Source organism: Anser cygnoides, chromosome 14 (assembly GCF_040182565.1).
Source record: "Anser cygnoides isolate HZ-2024a breed goose chromosome 14, Taihu_goose_T2T_genome, whole genome shotgun sequence".
Classification (NCBI taxonomy): domain Eukaryota; kingdom Metazoa; phylum Chordata; class Aves; order Anseriformes; family Anatidae; genus Anser; species Anser cygnoides.
In genome coordinates this window covers 3,213,914-3,233,231 of record NC_089886.1, presented here as the reverse complement: position 1 = coordinate 3,233,231, position 19,318 = coordinate 3,213,914, and the positions used below count along the sequence as shown (strand labels likewise).

General features: G+C 42.4%; 1 protein-coding gene across 1 annotated transcript; it reads left to right on the top strand.

Annotated features, from left to right (window-relative positions):
- The first annotated feature begins 379 nt into the window (after positions 1 to 379).
- Positions 380 to 17,404, top strand: SAR1B (secretion associated Ras related GTPase 1B). Its single transcript, XM_067005585.1, has 7 exons — positions 380 to 546; positions 5,338 to 5,411; positions 9,740 to 9,859; positions 10,637 to 10,702; positions 11,277 to 11,380; positions 11,857 to 11,988; positions 13,405 to 17,404. The coding sequence occupies exons 2-7, from the start codon at positions 5,354 to 5,356 to the stop codon at positions 13,519 to 13,521; spliced, it is 597 nt and encodes a 198-aa protein (XP_066861686.1). The 5' UTR covers positions 380 to 546; positions 5,338 to 5,353; the 3' UTR covers positions 13,522 to 17,404.
- The last annotated feature ends 1,914 nt before the right edge of the window (positions 17,405 to 19,318 follow it).

The window sequence follows — 19,318 nt, the reverse complement described above, 5'->3', positions numbered from 1 at the left end:
CAAGCAGGTGCTCTGCTGGTGGCCTGGGGGCTGGTGGCCGTGGCAGGGCCGCTGCGATGGGCAAAGCCCTGTCCGTGGCCCTCGGGCAGCAGCGGGGCTCCCTGCCCAGGCGCTGCTGGTGCCACGCAGCAGCCGGGAGGGACGCGTTGGGCACACGAGGTTGCCTCCATGATCGGTTCCTTTGCAAGCCCGGCCGGCTGCTGCGTGCTCCGGGCAGCCACCGGGTGCCCAGCGCCCCGCACACGCTTCGGGGTGCTCTCGGTACGGGTCTCCCCTAAAAAACCTCAACAAACACCGAAACCGCCCGCTGGTGCTGCGTCGGGAGGGGGGGGGGGGGGGGGGGGGGGGGGGGGGAGGTCCCGGGGCTCGCTGCGGGGCCGGGCCGGGCGGAGCTCCGAGCCGTGCCGTGCCGATCCGAGCCGTGCCGAGCCGATCCGAGCCGTGCCGAGCCGTACCGGGCCCGGAAGGCGCCAGGCGGGGGCGGAGCGGGGCGCAGCCGCGGGGTCCGTGTCGGTGCCGGCGGAGCGCCCGGAGCTGAGCTCGGCGGTGAGCGGGCTGCGGGGGCAGCACCGGGGGAGGAGGTGGGGGGGGAGCGGCGCTCGGTGCCCACCGCGACCCGGCCGGGCCCGGCCTCGCCTCCCGGGGCCGGCGCTGAGCCGCCGAGGCCCGGGCGTTGGGCCGGGGACCGGGGCCGGGGATGGCTGCGGCCTGCTCGGCGCCGCGGCCTCCCGGGGCTACCGGCGGCCGGGCTCCTTTCCCCGGTGCACCGGGGGATCGGGGCGGCCGGGCCGGGCCGGAGGCCTTCGGGCGATGCCCGGCAGCCGCGGAGGGGCCGCGCCCGGGGGTCGGGGCCCGGCCCCGTCCTCGGGGCTGGGGGCTTGGCACCGCCGGTGCTGCTGGAGGACGGGGCCTTGCGAGGTGGGGCGGGTCGGCTGCCCGGGCCTCCCGTGCCACCGCGCTGTGCTGCCGTCGCCTCTCCGGGTGTTTGTGTCAGTGGCGAGACCCGTTGTTCGCCGCAGGCAGCGGCTGCGAAGGCGAAACGCGACGTGGACGGAGCTTTGTCGGGCATCCAGAGCTGGGCCAGGGTGTTTGGGGTACGGTTATGGCTGAACCCTCGGCTGAATTTAAGCGTGCCGTCGTCACGCTTCCCGAAGGGAAATTATAAAACGACGTCTCGCTTGTAAATAGAATTTGGATTAGTGTGCACGCCCTCCAAAAGGGCCCATTCCCTCTGAGGGCTGTGAATCAGAATTCCTCTAATGATACTCGTCACCCTTCCTCCCCTCGCCTGCCTGACTGCACACAGTTATTTTAATTTCTTCACATTTTTGCTCATTCTCTGAAGAGAAGCACTACAGCCTTCTGATCTCTGGTTTGTAGAGATACCAGCCCCATGCTTGTTGTCAATTGCATTAATCTTTTATGATTGCTTGGCAGTTTCTTTTTAGTCCTGGCTCATATTTCACTTTGGTGGTGGTGATTTGGAAAAGTGGGTTGTTGTATCGTGTTCTAGTCGTCATGTGCCTTACAACTTTCTTGTGTAGTTGTTTGGCGTATTGTAATGATCTGTCAAGATGCTCTTGTTCTGAGCACTATTTCTTCAAAAACGATAACCTTTAAGATGAAGAATAATTATGTATTCATGCTCCAATATGTTCTGTTTTTTGTTTGTTTGTTTGTTTTAAATAAGTGTGGAAATTGCTGCAATAGGCCCTATTTTGAGACTGTGATCTGAGAAGAATTTTTGTGAGCCAGACTGCGACTGAAACACTTCATCATTTGCTGTTAGGACCTAATGTGCATGTTGCAGTGCCGTCTTTAGAGATAAACTGTTTGCTTTGCTGTTTCAGATGTACTTGAGATCAATGCTAAATTCAAATGGAGTATCTCAGAATAAAAGATGCAATAGCACTAAGTATATGTCTTACGGTATGTAATCTTTCTGTTTTCAACCCAGCAAGTAACAGCGCTGTGTGAATATCTCTCTGAAATCTCAGAGATGACTTGCCATCTGATTAAAATAGAAAAGCTACGCCGTTAGCGCATTCCCAAACTCTCTTCCTTTCCTCAACTCTTAAAACACTGCATCAAGATGCACTCTCATATCGTAAAGTCGATGGCAGACAGCAAGTCTCATTTTACTCACTGAATTTGTTACCGATTTTGATTTTTGTTGCCAGTGGTAACGTTTTACAACGTTAAAATGGTCTTAGGTGAAATACACCCTTAAGAGTGCACTTTAAGCACTTGTTTGCAAGTTGTTTTTAGCAGAGCCTGTTCTCAAACTTGCTGTAGCTCAGAGAGCGTGGTTGGCTGCGGTTACACTGGACGGAGGTTTCTTTTCTAGTTCTTGGTGACAGCAATCACCCAGGCACAGTGCAGTGACTTCTAGTTATTGCAAGAGGTGTTACACTTGGGTGTAATTGGTTTCTACTTCCTAATTCTTCCATCAAGGGATTTAAAGCTGTCTTTAGAAGCCTGATATCCTCACTTATCTAAATGTTCACGGTCTTTAGAAGTAAGAACTATTTGAACTGATTCTGGAATGGAATAATGAACTTTTAGCCAGAAAAATTCAGATCCAGAGTGGGAAAATCCTTGCTTTTCAGAATAAAATAAAAAAAAAAAAGGTGTCTCGAGGTGTTACCAAAACTGCTGGGTGGGAATTCTGCTCCCCGTGGTCAGCAGGTGGCCGCTAGGATGCAAACCAGTTTCATCGGTCTGCAGGCTGGCTGGCAGGGCTCCCCAGGAACCACAAGTCACGCTTCGCTTATGAAATAACACTAGCCAGGGTCGGTAGACAGGGTTGGTAGACACATTTTGAAGTGGTAGCCATCGGCTGTTGGTGCTGGGAAGTTACTTTCCTATTTCTGAGAAGACACGAGAAGGTAAGTTGGTGATGTCTGTAAAAATAGTCGGTATCAGCAGATTGCCACGTGTCTGTCACAGTTTCTCATTAAAAGTCTGTGTCAGCTCGCAACCGGCTATTTGTGAGGGAACCCTTGAGATAACCTTAAAGCAGTTAGTGTTTTTGTCTCCGTCAAGCCTTGGGAGCCGTGATTGCCAGAGTTTTCAGTGTTCTTCTTTCGTGGTGGCTTTAGCAGGACAGCTTGTGTCCGTCTGCTGAGCAGCCCCGCTGCTCTGCCTGGCTCCACGCAGTACCGAGGCTTGGAGCTGTCAGCGGGCTCTGGGCATCGGTGTGCCGCCGGGTGGCTTGGTGGCACTTCGGTCGGGCACTGCCGTGAATCGGGCAGTTATTTTTGCCGTCTGATAAGAGCAGATTTAATATCTCTGTTCAAATATTGCTAGTGTGACTTTACAATTTGCCGTCAATTTTTTTCCCATTTTCAAAGCAGTGTTTTCCTTTAAGCGCTGCCAGCTGATACCGAAGTTGGCTGTGGTGCATTTGGATAGCCTTCCCTAAGCCACTTTTTCTGTGTGTAGGGGAATTTAAGCCATATTGCTGCCGCTTCAGCAGTATTTGCAGAGTAACTCCCTTCTCATTTTAATAATTTGAATCTTGTCCCTTTAAGTGTTTTCAGCAGCACATGAAGACTTTTTTCTTCCGTCCGTGAGGTTCGCAGAAGGAGCTGGTTAACCCAACTAAACTCTGTGAAGTTATTCTCACCGCGGTAACACGAGCACTTCTCTTACATCACGCTGTTTGCACTGATTTGCAGGTTATTTGAGCAGATCATTTCTCTAAGCCCCACAGAGGATTTTCTCGATCGGTGTTTTGTTCAAGCAATAAATAAATCTGCTGACGTGTACGTCCTGCCATGTTTGCTTATTCTTGACCTTTGCTTTTTAGACATGCAAGTGACAGTTTCAGTCATGACATTGTGTAACTGGGTGTTCATGCATCCACAAGCTTATTTGTTTTTTTATTCTTAAAAGTTGCAACTGTGACAGCTCAAAGTAGCACAGGACATAGGCAAGGGTTTCAGGGTTAGTCCCGAAGAAACCAAGGGTTCCTAGCACTTTGCTGTGGTCAATCAGGGAAGGCAGATATGGGCTGAACAGATTTTGCTCCAGTGCAAGCAAACATAATTAAATAATAATAATCACTCCTCCTCTTTCCGTATTATTGCTGTGACATACCTGTTGCTATGCAGTAGAAAACCTCTGTTCATTGCCTGAGTGTAATTGTTATAACGGATAGGTGGATTTTGGTCTGGTACTGACCTGTGTTTCCACTGCTTTGGGCTCTGCTCCAGGTCCGGAGCAGTCCTAAAGTTATCCCAGGAGGGCCCAGGACATGGCTGCAGCGTAGAAACAAATGCCGTAGGAGAGCCTGCGCTGGCTCAGGATGCCTCTGCAAGCTGCCCGTAGCAGCCCAGACATCGTCTCAAAGACTTGGACTCCAACTTCCCCGGGCGTTAGCAGGAATTTATTGATCTAGCAGGAATTAGCTGGCTGGGTGCTTCTGAGGAAGTTGCCCTTTAGTCTTTCGAAAGATTTTTTTTAATGCTGAGTGCTAATTCCATATGTCAAGCTAGTGCTTTCAGTGTGACTAACCTTACATTAGATAATGAGGGAATTAAGATGAAAGTTAAGAAATTAATTGTTCGTGGCCGCGCAGTTAACCTAGTGACAGTTCTTGCATCTCAAGGCATTGCTTCAGAAATGGTGGACTTGGCAGTGTCGGGTCGATGGTTGGACCTGGTGACCTTAAGGGTCTTTTCCAGCCTAAACAATTCTGTGAAATCCTGGTTGTTCCCTGCCTGGGCTGCCTGTGTGTTCTGAGTGCTCAAGATGTCAGAAAACTCCCTCGGCCGCTGCCGTTGTGGCCGCCTGCTGGAGGCCCCATGCCCTGGGGAGGGCTCCATCCCTTTTGGGACAGGAACAGCAGGCCTGTTTTTTTTTTGTGTGATCCCATCCTGGCTGCTTGCTCACCCCCAGAGACTAGCACAGTGGTGTTTTTACCATACCACAAGCAACGGGGCTTGAGGAGTACTGGGGCTTCATCCTGCTGCCGAGGGGTGTCTGCCCGGGGCTGGCTGCAGCTCTCTGTCCTCACCTCCCCCTTCCGTTCCTGAACCTAACCTGAAAGAATTCAGTGAGAAACATGGTGTTCCTGAGTCGTTACTGAATTGAGTTTTATGGTTAAACCTCAGATGGTGGAAGCCTGTATGAGGCAGTACAGGCGGGGATGCGGCCTTTACGTGGTGGTCCTGGTGCTGAGTGGTCATCGTCTGGTACAAAGCACACAAACAGGCGATGTGCAGACAGCAGCGACTTCTGTGTCATAAAACTTCCCCAGCTTCAACTCGAGTAAACATCTTACAACGCTTAATGTGCTCTTCTAACAGAATTTAATTTTTCTTTTTATTTCAGACTATAAGACCCAGATATGTCCTTCATATTTGATTGGATTTACAGTGGTTTCAGTAGTGTATTACAGTTTTTAGGTAAGTTTTATTGTTTTTATCATGCTATCTGTTAACCCCTGCTATCTTCAAACATAGCAACTGTTTAAAGAATATTTTGGTGTATATTCGGTAGCACTCAAAAAAAATGTTCCACTTATCACTACTACATCACTATCAGTACTCAGCCCAGAGCAGAGCAGGCCGAGGGGAGGCCTCATGGCGGCCTGCAGCTCCCTCACGAGGGGAGCGGAAGGGCAGGCGCTGAGCTCTGCTCTCTGGGGACAGCGACAGGACCCGAGGGGACGGCATGGAGCTGGGACAGGGGAGGGTCAGGCTGGATATCAGAAAAAGGTTCTTCATCGAGGTGGTCGGGCAGTGGGACAGACTCCCCAGGGCAGCGGTCATGGCACCGAGCCGCCAGAGTTCAAGAAGCATTTGGACAACGCTCTCAGACACATGGTCTGATTTTGGGGTGGTCCTGTGCAGAGCCAGGAGTTGGACTCAATGATCCTTGTGGGTCCCTCCCAGCTCAGGATATGATTCTATAAGTATTGAGTGTTCTCTGAGTATTTCGAGAATGTGCTCTTCTCTCAATCTTACATTAATCCTTTAACCTCTTGAAAAATTAGATTTTCTTTCATGAACATAATAGATTTGATTTTTTTAATTGCATCACGTTTAATCTGGTGTCATTCGAGAATTCAAATATGAACAACCATCTACAAAAAAATTAATGCCAGATATTGAAGCCCCTGCTCATGTCCAGCAGTGCTTTATTGTGTGACTAGTGTCATTGAAATCAGTGTGAAACTCCACTGATCTCTGATGAAGAACCTTAGGAAAGTATTCCCTGGCCAAAAGCATCTGCAATCCATGTTGATCCAAGGTGAAATATTAGCTTGTGCAAAACAGGAGGGGAAAAAAAAAAAAGAGGAAAGGAAATGTTAGGATACTAAAAAGAGGAAGAGAAGTTGCAGATAACATAGCTAAAAAGGACATTTTACAGGTTCCAGGGATTCTACTGAAGCAAATAAAAAGCATTTGAGATTAATGGATCATGGCACCTGCCTTTTATCAGTTGGAAGTTTAAACTTTTTCGCTGAATGTTAGACCCTTGGCCTACTATTGAAATATTAGCCAGTGAAATTTTAACTAAGTTGACTAATCTCCCTTATCTTCTCTTACTTAGTCAAGCAGCGATTACTGCACGTTAGCTCACTTTCCTATATCTGCGCATACAAAGTCTAATTCTGGTGAAAGATACTGAAGCTTGCAGTAGAAAGGAGAATTGCTGTCCATATGTCCCTTTAATTCTAGAATAAATAAATAAATAAATAAAATCACTTGTGTACATTTTATTCATTTGAAGAAGGCTGATGATAGCATTTGGGATACTCTCTACAATTCCCTGTGCTATCGTGACAGGAGGCAAGGTAGATCACTGTATGAAACATCCCTTCATACACATACATGTAGAATGCACAAAGAATCCTTTTATTGATATTCTGGTTTTAATGTCACTAATAGATGAAGTATTACTGCTTGTTCGTCTTGCATTTTTATGAAAGACACTCAAAGTATAAAAAGTTTCAGAGAAAGTGGGGGCATTTGCTTTGGGAGCAAATGTTCCCTATGTGTTCAGTCTGTGAGTAGCAACAGCACTATTGTATTAATGTAGTTTAGTAGTGTTTCATTTAACTTGTAAGGTAAGTGTGAACTGGAGTTTCTCCTGTGACCTAAGTTTTAATATATGAACATGTTTGTTCACTTCTCTCTCTGTAAACATCAATACTTTCTCCTCCGGCTTGTAGATTAATAGGTGGTGTAATTTGGGCATATGAAAAGGTGAGTTTGGGGAGTAAGAGTTGTATTTGAAAAAAGAACTGTGCAAACACTCTACAGTACTTGTAGTTAAAAAAAGATTATTAATGAAATAAGTTGAGGAATATGAAAGAGTATTCTTTCCTGCAGGTTATAAAACATGCCCTGGTGGAATGCGATTCCAGAGATTAGTTTAAAGGTAGGGGGAAAGGTGAGCAAACAGCGGCAGTGTAAAGGTCGGGCAGATAGAGGCACATGTGACCGTGCAGCACTACAGCATCCAGGGGGTGGCCAAGGAACCCCCTGTGTAATGTTATTTAAAATCTCACAAAAGAAAAGAGCTATGAGGATAAGAGTTGATAAGAGGTCACCACCAGTTTAACCCTCATCAGGCATGGACGGGGAAGGATCTCTTTCTTATCAGAAGCCTTCCTCATCAGACTAAGTCCGTATGTGTACCAAAAACTAGTATCACAAATAATGCAAAAACTGGACAGCAGCTGGGGCTTATCAGCAACTCAGATGTGTCTGCCAAACGGGCAAGGCTGTGTGCTCACGGGGGGATGCAGTGGAGCAGAGACCCCAGGGTGACCTGTGCCTCAGGCTGGAAGGGAAACAAATAAGGGCTCCAGAAATGACGTGGCTGGGTCATTCTGCTCGTCATGTACAGTCCAGGGGACTGCTGTTAATGTGACCTTGGAATGGCTACAAGCCTCTTGTTCCTGCGGCACTTGGCACAGCGCATCTTGGCAGTAGGCAGGATTTTGGTACCTAGTTTGCAGATCAGGAGGGTTAGTTGTTCTTCGGGGAGAGTGCGTGGTTAAGTGAAGTGACTACAACAGTGGGACAGTGGAACTTTAATGGTAACGTATACTTCAAGAAGTATTTCTGTATCATCAAGGTGGTTGTAAAAGAAATCTTTCTTCAGTATATTACAAAGCACCACAATACTGTGACATTATCTAGTAAAAGATCCTGGTGACTTAAAACTCCCACATTACAGTACTTGGCTGCATTTTGCAATTCTTTTTAAACAGGAGGAAGAAAAAAGAAAATTCTGTTAGGAATGTAGCTCATTTTTGTTTTTAAAGAACTGTTAATTTCAGCATATGTATTTTTTCCCTCCTTTCTTCAGCACTCTTGAGGGTGGTGGGGTCAATAGCGGTTCCTAAGGAAACATGCATGTGTAGCATCCAGGTCACAGTTCTTTGAAAACACATAAGGCAAAGCGTAAAAGGCACAAAGCTAGGAGATTCTTACTTCAATAGTTTTTCAGTACAGAATGTGTGGGTTTTTTTTAAATAAATTTATCTTAAGAATATTTTACGTCGAATGTTGATCAGTTTGAAGCAGTGAAAAATAATTCTGGCATAGGTTGTGGTGTTGGCAAGTCTGAGAGAATTGTCCTTTGACAATCTCAAACTTCAGGAAATATGGTGCTAATATTTTACATGTCTTCTCCTTTGCAACAGTTGATGTATTTATTGGGATTACAAGTAGAGAAATAAAGGGGAAAAGGCATTTTTATAAAGACGACAGTGAAAGTAACATTTCTTGTTCCTGTTATTATGGCATTATCACAAGACAGCAAATGTGTCAAAATGGCACTGATGATGCCATTCGGGTCATAACCACACAATTTAGCTGAGGATCTGGATGAATATTACTTCTGTCAAAATAATACGTGAGCCAAAATAAAACAATTCATATATATGCTAATTATGGCTATTGACATTGAAGCTAGGTTCTCTATAAAATACCTACTGAGATCTGAAGTTTTTTGTTTCAAACATTTATTTTTTTTTTTGGTCATAACTGGAGGGGGATGAACAAAACATGCTCTGTTCCACGTCTGGGGTTGATAATGTTTTATAATCTGTTGTTAGCACTGTACCTCTGTACCAGGCAATTCCACTGTCTGTGAGCAAAACTGTCGCTTCGCTAAGGCAGAGTAGGCTACTCTGGCAAGGTTTAATCCTGTTTTGACTTTGCTCGGATAACATAAACGCATTTATATTACCGACACGTTTACATCAGTCATGTGCCTGCCCCCCGAAATGCCACTCAGCATCACATAAGCTGCCTGGAGCAAGCATAGCTGTGATAAGCACATGAGCGAGTGTGAATGTGGCTTGTACAAGTAGGAGAGCACTGATAAAGGTCATCGATAAAGCGCACTGTGGAGCTTGGCAGGTCTGTATTTTGTACTGTGTCCGTAAAACTTTGCTCCTGGGAGCGTTAGAAATAATGTGACTGCATATGTCTGGTTTAATTAGCGATCACACTCCCTTTCACTGCTGGCTGTCAGAGCTGTGCCACCAGAAACCTGTAGGATATCCATGTAGGAACGTTTATTGGTCTTGCTGATCAGCAGACCCCACAGGATCTGAAAGAGGCTTAGGCTTCAGAATGCTCAAACACACTATTGCTGTTGCTCTTAAATGTTCGTATTTTTTATGTGTGTGATGTGAGTTCCTGTTGGACGATGTTATGGTAATACCTTCGCTGATTTAACTGGCTATTCAGTAGATTATTCTTTGTTGCAGGACTGTACAAGAAATCAGGCAAACTAGTTTTTCTTGGATTGGACAATGCTGGAAAAACTACGCTGCTGCACATGCTCAAAGATGACAGACTGGGACAGCACGTCCCCACACTACACCCCAGTAAGTTAACGCTCCTAGATCCCTAGCCAGGAAGTATTCAAAGTATTGCGAGAAAAGCAATACCTGATTATACATCATAAGTAACTGGGGGGAAACAAAGGAATTTTGGGGATCACAATCCATAGGTAATTTGAGTCATACTCAAAAAATTCTTTTAGGATAGTTCAATGTGACTTATTTAAAATTAAGGGGCCAATTAGAAGCAGAGTAATGGAGCTGAGTCTGAATTACAGAAGCTGTGGGAAACTGGGGCTTGCATTTATGTACACTGTTTTGATTTTCGTTGCTTAGAGGTTTCTGTGTGATTGTCATTGTGGTAGCCTTGCAGGAGAAGAGGTTCAGTGCAGGTTAAAAATGTGGACTGGTGAAGTCTAAGAAGGAGGTAAGCAATTAAGCAAGGACACAAAGAGGAGAAACCTTCAACAGTATTGTACGTGAAATTCCAACTTTGTGGCAAACCGGAGGCCAGAGCTGCCTGCTGTTTTTGTAATGTGTAGGGATAAGTAACGTGTGGGCCTTCTCTGCTATTCTCTTAACATTGCAGGTATTCTGTATGTGTTTTAATGGTTAACCAAATTTATTTTGTTACACAAGTGTTATTGAGGGAAAATGTATTGTACTGATTCATTTCTTGAATAAGAAAATACTGAAAACAACCAAGAGAAAGCAAAATCTATACCCCACCTTAGACTATTCCATATAGCGGAATATCGTATAAGATGTATATAATGCTGTATAATCTTCACATGCAGAGAACATAATTTTGTGTATTTTTAGCTTCAGAGGAGCTGACAATTGCTGGCATGACTTTCACTACCTTTGATCTGGGTGGACATGCTCAAGGTAAGAGAATATGTTGACTCATTTAACTGCAGTGAATTAAGTTAGAGTTGTTTACAGTCAGTTTGTCTCAGATCAGAAATACAACCATGCTGCAGAGATCAGCTTCCCACACTCTCTTTGATAGTGTTAAAAACGTTCACTGCTCTGTTGCCTGTCTCCATCACATACCGCACTCCCAAATACAATTTGGCAAGAGCTGCACTAGAGCAAAATTTCTTAACTGATAACACGTATTTTGAGGAGGATTAGGTAGTTTTTGTTTCACTACTTCAGATTGCTTATACTTACATTTAACCTTTATGCTTCGAACTTGTGTTTCTTGACATAATTCTTGGGGAAACACAAAAAGGTTGAGTACATCAGTGTGCATGTGGGATAGAGGGGTGATAACACTAGAGGGACTGGTAATTTTGATCTATTATCACAAGCTTTGTAAAACATGAAATTGCATCCTGAAGACTGGCAGTATAAGCTAAGACTTTGAAAAAAAAAATGTTCCTTCCTAATTACTGATGTGCATTGCTCTAAATTTTGTGATAATTTCCATTGTTTTTCATTCACATCTTCCCTGTAGCTCGCAGAGTGTGGAAAAACTATCTGCCAGCTATTAATGGCATTGTGTTCTTGGTGGACTGTGCGGATCATGAAAGACTGCTCGAATCAAAAGAAGAACTTGATGTAAGTTTAAATATGTTTTTGAAAGTCTGAACTTTAACTTCTGAAAAACAAGATCAGTATCCAACAGAGCTCTCTTGCCACCTGGTCATGAGTGCTAGTAATTTCACCTTCTGCGTCGTCATTCCTATCTAGTTGTATTCTGGTTCTGTTGCCCTCTTCTTACTATTCATTACTGTATGCATTGAAGGTAGGTGAACATGTTATTTTGCCAATAATTCAGTTGAATCAATATTGCTCCATTTGTGATATTTTCCATTTTGTGAGTAATTTCATTTATTTTATCCCAAGTACATTAAACAACTCCCATCAATTAATTTTGATGCGCCAGTGAATTTTACTACCCTTACTTCTTAAAAGGCCAAGCTTCACCAAATGATTTAATGGCATTACGTTGTTAACTTTTTATCTTAATGTGAAGTCCTAAGTCAAAATATATCCTGAAATAATCTCTTCCCCCTTTCTCCTTCCCTTTGTAGTCACTAATGACAGATGAAACTATTGCTAATGTGCCTATCCTAATCCTTGGTAATAAGATTGACAGACCTGAAGCCATCAGCGAAGAGAGGTTACGAGAGATGTTTGGTCTGTACGGCCAGACAACAGGAAAGGTAATGTTGTGGTTTTTTTTGGTTAGGGATCTTGTGTTTGCTTTATATTTCTGTGTTGGTTCCAGTCCACTTCAGCTACACAAAACAAATGTTTTTTAGTTTATTATGTACTTAATACATTATAGACTTATATGGAATAAATGCTGAAGTCTCTTTCTTTTGTGCATGTGTGTGTTAGATACACCTCTACTGCAACTTCTATTCATTGTTTTCAATGCCACATTTTTTTCCAGAGAAAAGGTATTAGTACCTAGTATAGTTGTCAGTACTTGAACTTTTCCAGTGCAGTACTTCTAAAGGGTGAACAAGTTTTCAGAGGATACAGTTCTATAGTTCTAGTGAGAACTATAAGAGAAAACCTGATAAAGTCTTTCAGTAATTGACTTTTTTATTTAAATTGCAGGTTTAATACAAATCATTACTCAACGTGTTTAACTAAAGTTTAGAAATAGGTTTACATCATGGAAAAAATCTGAGTTTGTAGGCTGTGGAAAAAAAAATCCTACTGGCATCTGTAACAACAAGACAGATTTGTATTATGCATCTTTGTAATACTTCAACTCTCTCTAAAGTAAATACAGTGTATTACTTGTAGTAGGCATTTGGGTACAAGTAGTTAGAAACAAGTTGCTCCATTATCCTTTGTCTTTGGAAGTACACCTCTCCTGATGCAGCTGACAAAGCTGTTCCAGTGTCACTTCCATTCCAGCTTGCATTAGGTGACCAGCAGTGGAGGAGAGGATCCAGTCTTGTAACTCCTCTTTGCTTTTGTATTCTGCTTCAGAGTTCAGTGCTAGTTGGAGTTTAGGTTGAGCAGAAGCGAATCTGTACCTCTTTGTTTTCCAAGTGAAAAAGAATTTCATAGGTTAGTTTAGAATAGGTGTAATAGACTGTAAACAGTTACTATAGATACTTTTTTTTGCATCTTGCCCTGTTTTTTACAACACTGCACATAGTCTATGATGTATGACTCCTGTTGTGAATGTCCAGTTGAGCAATAGCTTTGTCACACTGTGATGCTCTTGGCAAGCAAGCAACTCGCACTCTGACTGTGGTCAGTCCTGATTTGTAGCAAATGCTCTTTTTATCTTGTTGGAAAGCTATTAGAAACAGAGCAGGGAACTTCTTCTGAAAACTGAGCATAAGCTCTCTGTGCACATGCTTGCTCTTGTACTCAGGTTCATACATATACTTTATGCTCTCCAAATGTGGCTGCGCATGTAAAGATGCTCAGCGTATTTCCTCAGTGACTGTAGTCCTAGTAAGGTGTGCAAATGTTTTAGGTTAGTTTATTTTCTAAAATTCTAGTGCCCAACATGAATTAAGTAATGGCATTCCATTGAAATAAATGTTGATGTAGAGGAGGAATCTTCTTGTAAAGATACCATAACTTGGAATACTTTTGTCTCTTTGCAGGGCAGTATACCATTGAAAGAATTGAATGCAAGGCCACTAGAAGTGTTCATGTGCAGCGTGCTAAAGAGACAAGGCTACGGAGAAGGATTCCGTTGGATGGCACAGTACATAGATTAACGCCAAAATCACATTAGTACTTTCTGTCCCATGTCTAAATATTAAGTCTGCTCCTTCTCTGATCACTCAGTGTACGTAACTTGAATTCATTTGACTGTTTAGTTATATAAGCATACATTTTTACATAATTATACCACCTATGCTAAATTGTAAGTGTGAGGATTGAAAAATTATTTCAAGCAAGTTTGTAAGTTTAAGTACCACAACTTTTTAGCTTTCTAATCCCATACAACATTCTTTTGCAACTTTTAATTTAACAAATCTCCAGCACCATTTTTGGACAGAGCAACTTTCCAGTACAGTATGTTTGAATGCACTTTTTAACAGCTAAAAACTACAGACGTGAAAAATATTTAATGCTTATCATGTTAAATTTTTTTATGTACTTTTTTGAAACTGGTTTTATAACTTTAGAGTATATAACCATCTTTCAACGAATAATAAATAATTAGCTGATGGATAATTGCATGATGCCTTACAGTTTTCAATAATATACTTTCTTATGCAACGTCATGCAATAAATTTAAATCCAGTTTTTGGCGACTTTAATGGAAAATGTTTCATTTTAATGTGTCTTAACTAGTGAGGCTGTCTAATGATCTGAATATGGGGGATATTTTCCTGAAACACAGAAGGCCACAAAGTAGTTTCATTGTGTGTTAAGGAGTAAGGTGTTTCCTTCAGACTACCAAATTGCATTTATTTTAGGATCTTGCATTACTAGAAGAAAACTCTAATCCGATGCCCTTATAACTACCACCTTTAAAAAATACAAAATCTGTGTCAATGCAAATCATGAACTAATGTCAAAAGTGGTCTTACTTTACTGGTACCTTGAATTAAACCCCTGAAGTGACAAAAAATACAAATTTTACTGAAGAAATTAAGAAAGGTACTGCACTAAATTATTCTGTTCTCAGTTTAATTAGATTTGGATTCTGCCAGAAGATTTATCAGTGAAATTGCCAGGAAAAAAAAATTGCTGTTGTTGCTTGTGAAAATTTATCAGCCCACACCCAGTCGGACAATTCTATTTTTGGTGTTTTGATTTGGATTAAGGTGAATTGTTTTTCTACAGTTTTGCCCTGAAGCTTAGTCAATATAACAGTCGTTGGATGCCCAAGTGGCTTGTTTCTGGGGTAAAACTTCATTATCTTCAGTGTTTGTTTTCCAGACTTCTGACTGTTTTTTCCCCATCTCCCAGTGCATTAGCTCCCTGAGGAGAGGACAGGTTATTTTCTAAGAAGGAGTGGTGAAACGTGTATCCATCAGCTTCTTGTTGACACTAGCTGACATTGCCATGGAACTGTTATTTGTGTTTCTGTGTGCAGCAGGATGTTTTCCTCTGTGATGTAGCTAATGAAGGTAGGGTTTCAGCCTGGGAATCGTTGTTTCACTGTGGTGGGTTTGACTTTCACCATGTAGTGTGTTTCACCCTTGTGAAACTAAGAACTGCTACAAATATTCTTACTGAATCCCAGGACAGGGACTACTTCTCCTCGCAGTTGTAGGTCTTCTTTAAAATACTCTAGGCCCTATGTTTTCAATATCCTTAGCTGCAAAGGTATATTTGTCTGCCTTGATTTCATTTTCTCTCTTGAACTACTGGGCTTGTCTCTTGGATTTAAAGCCTATAGGCTTTAAAAAAAATAGAAATTTGGACCTTTTCAAAGCCTATAGAATAAAAGAGATGTACTTCTTGCCCAGATCTGGACTTGTATGATTGAATATTGATGATTAGTTCCCCGCAGTCCTACGTTATGCTTCTGAATAAGATCAATAATTCAGAACCTAACTAATATAGATTATAGCTGACATTTGTTACAGCAGTCTTATAGAAGCGTTAAGCCTAGTTTGTTCATGGTGAAGTTCAGAAGTGAGGATATCTGATAGCTTTTCCAAGAGACCGATGTGAAAGAATTCTGCATTTAAACTCTGCTGCAGAGTAGTGCCTCTGTATTGCATAAGACAAAACTGTAGATCAGAAGCAGCCTCTTACCAGTGTGGACGACATGCGAGTCGTTGCTACCTACGGCAGTTACACTTGGGGACATGCCTTTTTTTTCCCCCTCTCTAGATTTTTCTGATAACGGTTACAATGCAACAGCTAAATCAGTAGATGGTGTAAATATTAAAAATACTTTTTGCAGTCATACAGTGACATTGCTATGGGAGACTCGGGACTGTGCTGCCTGTACCGATGGAAATGAAGCTGGAAGTGGAGATGTTCTGCTGCCCTGCTCCTCACTGGGGTGGGGAGTGCCCGCAGACCACTTCCGTAGGCTGAGCCATTCCGTGGGCATTGGAAGAGACTGGGGTCCTCTTCAGCTGCTGTTCAACCAACTGTGAATAACGTGAGCAGTAAAGAAAGGGATGATAGTCTTAAAGTGTTAAAAAAGGACAGAGGTATACTGCTTTAAAAGTGTGTATTAAGGGTAATTCTTAGTGTTATGGAACTACTCAGATTTCATGTTTCATACTGTGAGATGCTAGTTTAAATGTGGTTGTAATAAGGGCATGAAGAAATTGGACCTTTTGTTTTTCTGTCTTGGTATTGTAATGGTTCCCATTGTGGGAACAGCTGAACAACACTCGGTTAAATACACAAATAATCTCACTGTTCCTTCGGTAGAGGAAATATTTCTTCTGTAGTTTACATTCTGCTGTGCACATGAATGTGAATGGGTGTCGTGTGTCTTTGTGTGAAGACTTTATTAATAGAAAAATATACTGGTGAGAGTTTTTCTGGTGGCTTTCATCCCCACCACCTCTACATCTCCCCGTTCACTTATTTCTAGAGGTTACTTATTCCTATGATTGCGACCAGTCTTACTTATAAAAAAAAAAAAAAAAGAGGGGAGGGGGCAACGTTCACCTCTGGGTCTGACTCCTATGAATTTTTTTTGCACTCTTGACTATGCAGACTTCAATTAAACATCACTTTAAAGAATGTGAAAAAGAAAACCCATTAATAAAGACGTTATTTATGAGGTGTCTCAAATTTGTTTTTACATCACCACTTCAAGAGAAATGAATGCAGATTTCTAAGATATTAATAACTAGTACTGACAAAATGGCCCATATTTCACTGCAGTGACCCCATACAGTAGCATCTGTGAGTCGAATAAGATTTATTCTGCTTGGATTTAATTAAACTTTGGTTTTAGTTTGTACTGTTTATCTGAGAGGCATTGCTATATTTCAGTCTAGGTTTAATAAATTCTTTAGCAACAATTATTGGCATTGGAAATGGGAAGGATCTTTGCGTTTTATTTGTCCTCTTGCCAGACCAAGATTATTTCATGAAGCGTGTTATCTAATGCTGTATTCAGTGTTCAGGTACTGTCATACGATGTGCCAAAGATGACCTGTGGCATTCACTGGAATATAATACCTGCATGTGTGTGGGCTTTATTGTATTTTAATAATTGGAATTGAACATCAAATAGAGCATTTGACATCTGCTTATTTATAACTAAAGTCATCTCAGAAAAATGATATTGTTGTTCTCCAGTCCCAGTGAATTCACAGGTCTACTTTAAGTAGAATTGTTCTGTCTTGTTCTCTCTTGTTTGTACTGTCAGCATATTTGGTTGTTACCAACCAAAGTCCAATATTTCTATTGACTACAACATGCTCAGAGTTCGTGTAAATAATGTAATCAATAGTTATGGACTTAAAAGCCGTATTTAAAACAGCCTAATCCACTGGCTGTCAGTGGGGACGTGTAATTTATTTGCACTTAGATAAACCACTTTTGCACTAGTATTTCAGTGTGGAACTAAACATTTTCTGTTTTGAAATGTGAGTGCTCTAAATGTTTAAAAGCATAATTTATATAATAAACTGCAGAAGAAAAGCTGAAGGAGAAAGTGGTCTTAAACATGTTCTTGATGTGGTGTTTATTGTTATTATCACATGCCATGCTTGAAATGTAAGTATCAGGAATAGAAAATAAAATTCTGAGTTGGAATTTGAAGAAAAAGAGTTTTAAGCAAGTAGTTCTTGACAAATTACATTAATCATGACCAGGAAGAAGCGTTCTGACCCAGTGCATGTTCTAGTGCTGAGTTTGGGTTTCTTCAGCTGGGTATAATAACCGTTCAGCCTCTCCTTTGCTAGGATTTCTGTTCAGGTGTGCATGGAATCAAATCCTCAACTCAGAAAACAGCATAAAAGGATGATGTTTCCTTTCTTGCAGGTTTAAAATAGGTAGAAAGATCCAATTTTACAGGCAAATGATAGCTGTCTTAGATTTCGGCAGACCTCTAGGATTTGCACTGTTGGTGGGACAGTATCGAGTGGGGATGCCCTGAGTTTAGGTGTTTGTCACCCTGTTTGCTTACGTGCCTCTCGTGTTTGACACAGCCCACGGGAAAGCATGTTGTTTTCTGTCATAAGGAACTATTCTCCAGTCCTAAGTATGTGCTCTCCTTAGTTAATTTTTTCCAAATCATTTTGCACTTGTCTGCTTCAGAACTAGAATTAGAAAATTGTGGTGAGCAGTTATGGTAAAATAATGATAAGAATGTGTCCCTTGCTTTTCTTATGACCCCATTTCTTATGGCAAGTGTGCCATCTGAGTAAGAAATTTGTAATGTTTTACACCCTTTGATGCATTTTTCATTTCAGGATCTCAAAACTTTCTACATGCTAATGCTGCCTCACCATTCTGGTGATGCAGAGAGCTCTTGTCCTTGTTTAACCTGTGAAGAAAATGTGGTCCAGAGGGATTATGTCATGCTTGGTCACTGAATGGAGAGAGCTCTCAGCCACCACCACCAGCAAGCTGCAATGGAGCAATGCCTTGGCTAGTCCACACACCGTTTGTCCGAGAGAGAAACTGCGATGCAGGAAGGGAAAAATTAGCTGGGTTGAAAGATGTCCTCTGGTCGGTGAGGAAAGAGGGAGAAAATTCTCTGGAGTGGGATTCCTGATGCTGCTCTGCCACAGCTTGTTTGTGGGCTGGTCCCAGGGCTCTATTTGGAAACGCTGGTGCTTATGAAAGGGGAGAAATCAGCAACTGGTGGGAGCTGTGTTTCCAATCAGCCTGTGCATGCTGGCGGTAATGCTGGGGTTTCTCAGGCTTATTTCTGAAATCCTTCCGGTACCCTGCAATTCAGCTTAGAAACCATACAGGGTTTTGCAGAGTAACTTCAAATTGCTGATCCCTGGTGGGAGCGTTCCCCAGGGACGGGGCTGGGGGCACTTCCTTCGTGCACATGACTTCTGACCAGAGATACGCAAAAGCTGCAAAATTTAGGACCGGATTTTAAGCTCTCTCGTGGGTGTTGGCATCCAGAGCTGGATTCTGAGTTCAGCCGAGATTATTGGTTCCAGCCCAATGCCTGAACGCCATTTTCTCACTGCTTTCCTAGAGCAGGATCTTGGTCTAGGTTCAGCTAAATTGGAACAGTAAAAGGAAGGCTCCTATATGTGCCAAGTAACTCTTCTATTCCTTCCTCTGTGTGTAGTATATAGAGATATAAAATATGTAAATATATGTGTATACATATATATATACACGCAAGGGATTTAAAATAAATCATTTCAAAATATTGTTACTGAGATGCATTAGCATGAAATTGCAAAGGACTTTTAGTGAAGGCCTGTGCTAAGTAAAAAAAATAAAAATAAAAATAAAAATAAAAAGGAATTTGCAGTAGAGAAAATAAAAGCTTTTACTGGTGAATAAATAATTACAGGAAATACTGTGGGAGAAGTTCAGACGTGCAGTTATAGCCGGGAAAGCAGCTGGAGTTCTAGGTGCTGCCTGGAGAAGCTGTATTTAGGCAGA

Bases quoted from the DNA above. Each gene is read 5' to 3' on its own strand.
- SAR1B (XM_067005585.1), top strand. From the start codon at position 5,354: ATGTCCTTCATATTTGATTGGATTTACAGTGGTTTCAGTAGTGTATTA. The intron at 9,860-10,636 runs GTAAGTTAACGC...GTGTATTTTTAG, and splicing joins CGTCCCCACACTACACCCCA to CTTCAGAGGAGCTGACAATT. The intron at 11,381-11,856 runs GTAAGTTTAAAT...TTCCCTTTGTAG, and splicing joins AATCAAAAGAAGAACTTGAT to TCACTAATGACAGATGAAAC.